A 10434-nucleotide genomic window follows, 5' to 3' on the forward strand; every position below is an offset into this window, starting at 1 on the left:
CTTCCAACGAGGTGGCTCACTTAGCCCCTCCCTAATCCAGTAACTGAAAGAGTCCTTTGTAGTTGAATTAAGTGGACTTCCTACAGAAACAAGTACTTGCATTTGCACATTTTGTTTACAAACAAGTTGCACTCTTGTGAGAGCACCAAGCTCATACTTGACACATGGCTATAGTTCTTCACAGCCGTACTTTGTGCTCTGAAGTGTTGAAATTCCTGCTTTGAGGAGAAACCGAGCTCTAATTTCATGTGTTTACATGTACTCCCAAGAGCAAGAAAAAAAAAAATCTTACCATGATTAGGTTATGTAAAAAGTTTAATTATAAAATAAATAAGTTTGTTATGGAAACATTAAATATTAAATACAGTAATAAATATTTACACATTTACAGATATGACTTGACAATTAATGGTGTTTCTCTGCTACCAGAAGAATTCTGCTCTGTTTATACAGAACACATTCACTCTTCCAAGAAGAAACTGAACTCAAATAATACTCTGTGCTCAAGACTACATGGACAGTTCAAGAAACCAAAGACAGTTGGGTCAGAAAAGTTTGAGGTAAGTTGAGTTCTTTGCACCGAAGGTAGAGCACAAGAGACCACTGCTTGCGGAGTGTCAGTGCATGAATTTAATTCTTCACAGGAACAGGTTCTCTGTCAAGTTCAACTGACTGGATCTCAAGTGAAGCATTTTGTCCTTTAAGTGCTGCTTAAAGCAGCATCGAGTATCTGGGTAACAGAAGTAGCTTTGTGTTTGTAACAGATGGGTCCAGGCTTATAAGCTTGTTTGAGCATGGATCTTTTCCTTCAGATACAGAGCTTCAGATCTTGCATTTACTGTCTCAGCATCCTGAGGAGACTAATTCTAACTCAGGCTAGCGCACACGCAAATGGATAGCTCCACTCACACAACAAGTCCTACTGAATTCAGAGGGATTACTTTCCACACATACAGTAACAGAACCCAGGTGTGGCTGACAAAGATCTGTCACCAACACCCTGCAAGTCAGAACTAGAGATGAAGTTCTTTGAAGCTGGTATCAACAGTGAGCACAGTGACAGCAGAATTAGGTTTTTCATCCACTGAGGTCTAGGGGGGGAAGCCATCCAGAGCTCTTCCCTTTTTCACTCTGGGAGAGAGAACGGAATTTTCTCCCCTGCATCCATTCCAGAAAGCTGCAACAAGCTCTCTCCCTCAGAGTCGCATTGCTGCCAAAGGAGACTTGCTAACAGAATAAAGTCCATCCACACAACAGCAGGGACTGGAGCTCCGGGACTGATAGAGAGGGCTCGGTAGCAGTAGTCTCTAGCAGGTCTTGACAGCAGGTCCTCTACCCCACAGCAGCAGCTCCTTCCACATCATTGTGCCCAGATGTAGTGGTAACTGTCCTCCCCAGCAAGCAATTCAGCAGCAAGTAGCATGTTGACATCTCCTTGCAGCAGCCTCTGTCTTGATGAATCAGGGCTTAGTGGCAACAGCTCCAGCCCACAGTGTCCAGGTGGATGTGTCAGGTAGCCAGAGGTACCCTGCAGCTTGGCAGTGGCCACATGAGAATTGTTCTGTAAGGGGCAGACCAGGGACATTAATCACCACCCAAGACACAAGCACTCTGCGCTAGAACCACATCAAACCTACATCTGAGGCAGGCAGGTTAAGGATGTGCAAACACCTGAGGACACTCTGCTAGATACTCTTCAGCTTCAAGTAAGCTTTGGGCAAAACACTCCAACTGTCACTGGACAAAGCTGGACAAGGTCTGTAGCTGACAGGTGGCAAAGCAAAAATCCTGAGTTCTGCCAGAACTTCTCAGGACTGTCCTTTATGGTTTCCTCCTTCAGCTCGTAGTGTAACTCCTATTCAGTAAGGGTCCTCAAGTCTGCTGTTAGGTACACTTTCGCTCAGAAGAAACCAACTTGCTTGCTCATTAAAATCCACTAGGTTTCTCCCAGGCGTGATCCACCTAGGCCAAGGAGCTTTAGCACTCAGTTGCTGTGACAGTATGAAACTTGACTGAGAGACTAACCATGGTGCTCACAGAATTGGCAGCTTGGTCTTGGTTTACAGCCTCTAAGCACCAGAAACTTCCTGAAGCCTTGGAGAGAAGACATGAAAATGCTCAGTACTTCTCTTATGAGGGGTGATGATTCACTTGGCTGCTGCACCATCTTCCATGATGGAAGTCTACCATGCTTTCTTGCACTAAACCTGCCTCTGCCCAGGCATTCAGGATTTTTTCTTCACAAGTTCACTTATCTCAGTACAGCTTCCTACCCTCACTTCTTCTTTAAGACAGCAGCCAGAAAGTTAACAGAGCTGTTAAAGAACTAGCACAACTCAGGTGGTTTTGGGAAAGCAGAAGACCAAGCCAGTCTTTCACACGTAACCTATGTGTTTCAACGCACTTCAAGTGTTCAAAGCAAACACTAGCTTCACAAAACATGCATGCAATTCTCACGTGGGTAACTCCAGCCTGGAAGGACTGGAAGGCGTTTCAAGTCAGCTTTCATACCTGCTTTCTCCCCATTTACACACCAACATGGCCATTTCTGTTTTCTTGTCGAAGTTTTTTCCTTTCTTCTTTCTCTTCATACCGAGGACACTTTTTCCTGACCCTGTGGAATTACAGCACGTTAGAGGTCATTCTGAACCTTGACATACATCCTGTTGTTTCCAGCCCCCACATCCTCTGCAGCATTTAGACTGGAGTCCTTTGAATCCTCAGGCAATTCCTCAGCAGCAGGAAGTTTCAAGCAAGGCAGTTTTTAAGCATTCAGCATCAAGCAAGTATCTGACGATAAAGTCAAGGAGCCCCTGAGTTAGGCACTGCCAGTTTTGCCTCACAGAGCCAGGGCTTCTCGGCTTAAGCCCATTTGGGTAGCAAGATGAAGAGGGTTTATTGATGGAACTGCGCAAAGCGCCAGGCGGCTTCCTGGGGGACAGATTTCCTGGTGGCTTTAGCAAATGGCTGCAGGGACCTGACTGCCTTCCTCCTCCCCACAGCAGAGCCCTGTGGACTTCAAGTATCTGAAGTTCCTGTCCCCTTGATGTGTCCCTTGAACACATAGTAAGCAAGCCGCTTACTGATTTCCCCCCCCACTTTCTCCAGTCTTTTCTAGTGACTGTTCCAAACTGACCATCTACCTTGTCTGGATTAAAGTACAGATTCATGAACCTCAAGCTTGTGAGACTTCAGAGCACGAAACAAGTACAATCCTATTCCATGCCTCACTCCAGAAACTAACAATGATCATTTACTCTTACAGCACTACAGAACTGGTTATCTCTCCTAGCAGCAAGGAATGAGGCAGTGTTCAGAGAACAAGTGTTCATCCCAGCATTCCTCAAGTTCAGATCTGAATATGAAGCAACTGTGAAATGACAAATGCACACCTTGTTTCCTGAATTGCAGGAAAGAGTACAGCACGTACCCAATTCAGTTGATGTACTGCATCAGGATCTAAAATTAGACTGAACTTTTGAGTTTCACCTACAATATCTCAAGCCCTAACGTGGTGGAGCTGCAGTGTCGGAACTGGAGGACTGCTCCAATACTCAGGAAACGCTGAAGTCTGGCTTCCTGTGCTGATTACCTAACGTGAGCACAACCTCCCAGCAAACACACAGGCAAGAAGCAAAGGCACAGGCAAGCACAAGCTGCTGCATACTGCTTTTTAGCAGGTGCAAAGACTACTTGGACATATGGCTTGAAACACGTATCCAGAAAAGCTCTTCTAGTTTATTCACAACAGGACCCCAGATTCTGATTACCCACCACACTACACTGTCAGCAGTTGGTTAGGCTGTAACGGTTGTTCCCTCCGTCTTAACAGCAAGTAGCACAGTACTTGGGACTGACAGCATTGACTTCCCCATCTGCTTCCCTCCCCAGTGTTAAGTATTTAAGCCCAGCAACGTCCATTAATAAATGGACAGTTGGAGCACCTTTTCCTTCCCTCCAGCTGTGTACCCAGTTGTTGGATAATAACCAAGCGTGAGGCTGTTACATTACTGCTTGCAGGCTTCTCCACAAGGATTAGGGCAGGCTCTGCTGTGTCAGCATTAATGCTCCTCCTCCACTTTCTGCTGATGTTCCGCACCACTGTAACTATCCCGGCCGTAGCAAGAGCAGAAAGGCTCTTTTTTTCCCAAACGTAAGGGTCACAGGCTGCCCACAGCCAATAGCGAGACAGGGTAAGTGAACACTTAAGTCACTTAGGAACTCCTCAGACCTTGCTTCTACCCTCAAGACATAACCAAGCTGGGATAAGAACTCAGCCCTTTTGGATGCCTTCCACACAGGTAATTCCGATGACCCACGCACGTTTTGGGGCTACTGGACACGAGCCCCACTCACGCTTAAGCTAGACAGACACCAAAGAGTATAATACTTACTGCACTATCACAATGATAAGTACAGTAATGAAGCTGATGCTTGAGAGCAGGACAGCTACCACTACCAACAGAGTCTTCGAGTAGTCTGCCACATCATTCTTCCTTTGAGTCTTCATGAACTGTTCACCACAGCGCTCACCAAAAAAATCCTGATGACACCTGCAAGTAAACATGAACACAAGTTCTTATCAGCTCCGGTGCTGTCTGGAGCCAAGGACACCCACACACATTCAAACCTGACTTAGACATCTTCAGAGTTTCCCATGAATCTCAAGATGCTCGCTTCAGAGCGTGTTCATGAAATGCAGTCACTGCTCTAGCACAAGGTTTGTCAGCATTTCAACAAGTCGAGATTAGTTTGGGCGTGATGTTCCAGGAAGACACGCCTTTTCATTCTTTTGGTTTGAGTTTATGACCAACTGATGAGTTCAGTGGCTTGTTATGCATCTCAGATTCCATCATCACTTAATTTACATGGCAGAAAGATTCTCAGTCAAAATATGGCAGGAGATGGATCTATGCCAAGTTGACACTGGTTTTTCTCTGAGCCCTCATATGCCACCAGCTCATGCCAATCACACCTAACTCACAAGGTTCAAGTAACTTACTTGCAGGTCACCATCTGGAGATGTTCTAGGTATATGCATTCACCATGGATGCAAAAGTTTTTGTATTCCAATTCACAAGGAGTCCCTTTCTTTTTGTTTTTCCCTTTGTTTTTCTTCCTTCTTGATTTGCCAGCATTCTTCTCACCCCCCCTCTTTGTTGGCTTGGGTTTAACCACAGGTTCAACTGAAAAAAGGACAAGATGACTCAGTCTAGCAATGCTAAAAAGCTAGATTCTGCGAAAATTGAATTACAGAATTTGGTGAGGGGTAGGGGGATGGTCACTGCAGGAGAATCTGTGACCAGGAAGCATAGGATGCAAGTGAGCATGCAGCTGGGCACGTCACACCCAGCACAAAGGCAGCAAGCTTAGAAGCTCACGAAGCACAGCTCTGCCACCATTAAGTCCTGTGCAATGCAGGCCAAAAGCAGTACGAGCAGATGAGCTGAGAGAGCCAGCAGAGATGAAGAGCAGCAGAGCTGAAGGACTGCAGCATTTCACAGCTTAAGATACTTGAGTGAAACTGTGCAGGTCCAAGCATAGACCTGTAAAGAACACCGAGTTCACGCTGAGCCAAGCCATCCAGCAGTTATATCGAGTCAGATAAAAGGCGAACAGCCTCCATGGCTCTAAACTCTCCATTTGCATCCGTGATGAAAGGCATTATAACTCGCTAGATAGTCCTGGGCACTTGTAGAGGCAAGACGGCTTGCTATCCCAGTTAGCATACTTGTTTCTCCCAAATAACCTGCAGTGCTGTCTTCAGCAGAAGATAGTTTGTTTCCAGTTCTCCTACTTTGAGAGAAATGCCGAGTGCACCGAAGGAGCGAAGGCAGGATAGTTTGCAAGAGTCGGGTTATTTGTTCTGCCGCTTACTGTTGCCCCTCATTATCTCAATTAAGACAAACCTCTAGAAGAGTGTGGTTTAAAATGCTGGTGACTTAGTAGCCTTTGGATTTAAGCAAGGGCAATCATCTTCCTTTCACTGGGGAGAACAAGCTGAAGCCAGTCACTGACTAAGGGTCATAAGCTCTGTAGCTGCTCCATGCAGGCATCAAAGCTCGACAGCATGGTTCTAGAGCAAGTTGGTAAAACACCGGTTCTCTGAAAAACCCATACCTTTACCGCTAGCCATAAAGCAAGTCCTCTCAGTGCAACACTGTGCTATTCAGGAGTAACAGTTAACTAGGTGAGTTTGAACAGGTCTTAAGAACAGTAGAGCTATTTACAATACTCTACAATTTCTCGATTGTGCTCTGCAGACCCAACGAACATTATTTCTGGAGTATTAATATTTTACCCAGAGCACTATGCATATAGGCGATCACCACAACAGGACACAACTGGATTTGACTACTTCATAACCCTGTATTTCTAGTGACAAGGCGAGAGCCTGCACAAAGAAACAAGGTGTAGTTCACTGTTGTCTAGACAGCTGATTGTTTTAACTTCTAGAGCAACAAGCCTGGCTTGAAGTTACTTAAAAGCAAAAACGCCTTCAGCAACCAGAACTCTGATTCAAATGGTATAAACTATATTAATATGTATATGAGGAACACTGTTCCTGCAGCAAGGTTTCCTGTCCCTAGAAGTGTGAGCTTACTACCGACAGCCGAGGCCCCTATTCTGTCCAGTTCGACTTGATATTTAGGTTCACACTTTCATAATTGAGGCCGTTTCCATTCTTCCCTCTTCAAGGCTCAGCGTGTCAGTTTGATCTCCGTGTCCCTGTCTGCAGCTGCATAGCCAGGAAAGCCATCCGCAGTTGAATCATAACAGCTTGAAGGCTCCACAGATAAACCTCATGCCAAGTAGAAGAGCTGGTCTACAAACCAACCACGTTTGGTAACAATTCTGGTTTCTGTGCAGTTATACAACACTTAAGTCACCAAGCCAGTAGTTTTACAGGACTAACTGCTCAGTAACTCTGACATTCCTGTTTACCCTGGGGGTCTACAGCTGATAAAAAACTTCAGCAAGGGTCCATAAATTCCCTAGACTGAACATCTGGAGCATGGTGCCCCTTCACCTAAGAGGTCCTTTAGTCTCATTCAAGTCTCAGGGTGTTTCCACAGGAAAAAAGAGAATAGCCAGATCCACCCTAGAAGGCAACAACACCAGCCTACTAACATCCACGGAGGTTCAAATCACTCACCAGTACCTGGCTTGTATTACAACTGCACTTAGGCCAGAACCAACAAAATCCTCCCATCCCTATTATCAGATGGGCTATTCAGATCTCCTCACAGCTTAACAAGTGGACAAATAAGAAAAAAAAAAAAATCACACAATAGCTATTGACAGTGAAGTATTGCCTGAAAGGTGCTTAACAAACTTTCCTGCAGCCTCTTAAGGGGGTTTAAGTGTCTGCTTTCCCATGAAATGTTAGTCAATTCCAACCCAAAGAAGCCATCACAAGAAAACACCCAGAAAATCCTTGGAGCAAGAGAGGCAAGGTGTATAAATCCCACCTTTAGGGCCAAACAGCACCCATAAACCCCACTGATGCTTCCATGCTAAGTAAGCGGCAGCCACCCCATCACAGCCCTCCTGTCATGTTTATCAGGAGGAGAGCAGTACAGCAGGCAGTCAGCTCACCTGCAGCTTCCTCACACCCCAGTCGCACTCGCCCCAAGTTTTCAACCCCGTCAGCCTATTTTAAATGCAACAATTTCAAGCAGAAGCACGCTTTTGCTCCGTACTCTACCAGCTAAGCGCAGCAGCCTTACAAGAGAGAGAAGTCAGAAAGAAGTCGGTGCCCGCCACCGGAGAGCCCCCGGCCCCGCCGAGCTGAGGAGCCCCCCTCACCCCTGGCCCCGTCCCCCGGCGGGCTGCCCACTCACCTCGGATCAAGTCGTCCACGATGTACTGGTGGACGGGCAGCGCCTCCTCGTACTCCTCATCCTCCTCGTAATCGGGACCCGACACGGCCTCACTCTCGCGGGCCTCGGTATCCCGCTGGCCGGGGTCCCCGCGCCGCTCCGGCTCCGTAGCGTTGGGCGAAGACCCGGCGACAAGCCGGCACGCTGTGAGACAAAATGGCGCCGTGGGCAGGGGGGCAAAGCGACCGCCGGCGCGCGACACACACCCCCGCCCGCCCGCCACCTCACCGTCCCCCCCCCCCCCCCACGCACACACACCTGCCAGCACGGCCAGCACGGCGATCACCGCCACAGCGCGCATTGGCGGTCCCGGAGCGGGCGGCTGCTGAGGTGGAAAAAGAGAGAGAGACGGTTGTCGCGGCGGGAGAGCGGGGAGACAGCGGCGGCGATGCGCAGCGCTCCATGAGGAGCCGCCCGCCGCCGCCGCCCTCTTTATAGGCGGCCGCCGCTCGCCCGCCGGGACGTGGAGCGGCGTCAGCGGGGCGGGGCGGCAGGTGAGGGCGCGCGGGCGGCGCAGGCGCACCTGCCGCTCTGCCGCTGCGGGCCCGGGGCCGGTGTGGAGAGAGGCGGGAGGTTGTGGCGGAGGCGGGCTGCTCTTTGCTCTGCCTCCCCCCCCCCCCCCCCCGGCCCCGCCGAGAGGAAGCGGGCCGGATAACGGCAGAAATATTTTTCGGCAATAAATGTGGCGATGGCCCTTCGCCTCGCTCCACGTGTGTCTGCTTGAGTGGCGCATGAGTAACGACTGAGTAACTCCCGCAGAGGAGGGTGGGCGTGCGTCCAGGCAGAGGCGAATGTGCTCCTCGGGGGCACTTCGGCTCGGCACCGCCACGGTAGCCCTGAGCGGAGGGCGCCTTACCACTGCCTTGCATAAGACCTACTTTTAGGGGACGAAAACCGGGGCGGTGGGTTGTAACGCCCTGGTGTAGGGGGGGGGGAACCCAGAAAAGCCCTATGGGGGGGCGAGGACGAAGGGATGGGTACCCCTCCGCTCCCCGAAAAGGTTCGGCACAGCGCGGCAGGAGGGCAGCGGGCGGCAACGCCGCCGGGCGTTGGGAAAGGAGGATCTGGGCGACCTTCTCTTCTGACCGAGAGGGGCTGGAACGCTACTCACAGCTCGGGAAGCTGACGGAGCCTTCGCTCGAGGTGGCTGGGATCCAAGTTGGTCAGTCATTAAACCTTCTCCCCTCTTCCACGCACGCCGAAGGAGGATATGCGTCTCCCAGTGCCGTCTTTGCCGGGTCACACCAATCCCAAGAAGCGATGCCCGAGAGGTCTGAAAAAGAAGTTGCCGAATCGGTCGCTGGGACGTTAACCTGCGACAGACAGCCCCGGCAACCCTCCGTCAGCTCCTTTGTGCGTAGGGCAATTAAAACTGATTGTCATGAGCTGACGGCTTTACTGTCGGGCTTTTTTATTGTTGTTTCCCATGCCTTTTCTCATAGTGTCTACAGCAGAGAAAAAACAAATCCTGCTCGGCTGCCGCAGCCCCGGGACAGAGAGCGCTCGGTCCAGCTGCAGCACCGGCAGGCAGTCGCTGAGCAGCTCCCGGGCTACAGCTCGGCCATCATCTGGGGGCAGCCGGGGGCTCCACAGGGCCCTTCCTTTCCCCCTCGGACCGGAGTTCCCTTCCCACAGGACCCCCGTAAGTCTCCCAGGGCCTGGCGTTAGCAGAGACCAAGTGTGTGTGAGTAGAGTTTGCCCAAAGGCAGAGACTTTGGGGCTTGGGGTCTTTTCCATCGAAAAGTGGGGTTGCTTGCGTGAGAACGGCCAAAGGGAGGTTTGTAAACTGGGAGTTTTCCTTCCACCCCGCCTGCTGCACTCAAGGCCTGCTTCCTCGGCGAAGCAGTGCACCGTCCCTCCTGAATTTTCTTTTTTGCAGCTGTTAAAATGAAGTATTTCTCACACTTTTTTGTCAGAGATCAACTGGAAACATTTTCAATTAATTTTTTTAAGTTCAGTCCGACGAATATCCTGAGCACTGAAAATTTCAGCCCCGTGCGCTACACTTGGCAAACTACTAAGCAACTGAAAGGAGAAGCTTAGCAGGGGAAAGGTTGAATGACCCGAGTGCAATTGCCCGTGTTACCTGCACTGTTTAGAGACCAAACACTGCATATCCAGCGCCTGACTCACTACGTTCCCTCTCTCCTCCAATCTCCAGCTGATGGCTCCGTCTCACACACTGGCAGCAGCGAGGAATTTGGCTCAGCATGCTTCGAATTTGTCAGGCATTTCACCGACCTCCTCCTGCTGCTCCTGCTTCCTTGAAGAAGGGGCAGCCTGGCATCAACCAGCACTGCTCCTCGGCATGCAGAAAATGCAGCAAGGCGGTGATGGCCACCGGTTGTTCACGGAGAGGTTCAGGTGGGACGTCAGGGGAGCTCTTGCCAAATGGCAGCACCCTGGCAAAGCCCTGCTTGGCTGCTTCTCCAAGAGGGCACCTTCCAGAGGCCACGTGTTTCAGGACATTCAGGGTCGGATCCCACCACAAGCCCCAGCTCTGCTGCGTGCTCTCGGGGAGGAGGCATTAAACTTGGCCGTGGCCTTCTTC

At 49.9% G+C, this 10434-nt stretch overlaps 1 protein-coding gene across 1 annotated transcript; it reads right to left on the minus strand.

Moving 5' to 3' along the window:
* Positions 1 to 297: 297 nt before the first annotated feature.
* Positions 298 to 8368, minus strand: AREG (amphiregulin). The gene is made up of 6 exons (XM_052811731.1): positions 8142 to 8368; positions 7845 to 8027; positions 5003 to 5186; positions 4395 to 4553; positions 2512 to 2614; positions 298 to 1561 (listed from the first exon to the last, which is right to left on the minus strand). The coding sequence occupies exons 1-5, from the start codon at positions 8182 to 8184 to the stop codon at positions 2527 to 2529; spliced, it is 657 nt and encodes a 218-aa protein (XP_052667691.1). The 5' UTR covers positions 8185 to 8368; the 3' UTR covers positions 298 to 1561; positions 2512 to 2526.
* Between the last annotated feature and the right edge of the window lie 2066 nt (positions 8369 to 10434).

The sequence above is a fragment of the Harpia harpyja genome, chromosome 2, assembly GCF_026419915.1.
Source record: "Harpia harpyja isolate bHarHar1 chromosome 2, bHarHar1 primary haplotype, whole genome shotgun sequence".
Classification (NCBI taxonomy): Eukaryota; Metazoa; Chordata; class Aves; order Accipitriformes; family Accipitridae; genus Harpia; species Harpia harpyja.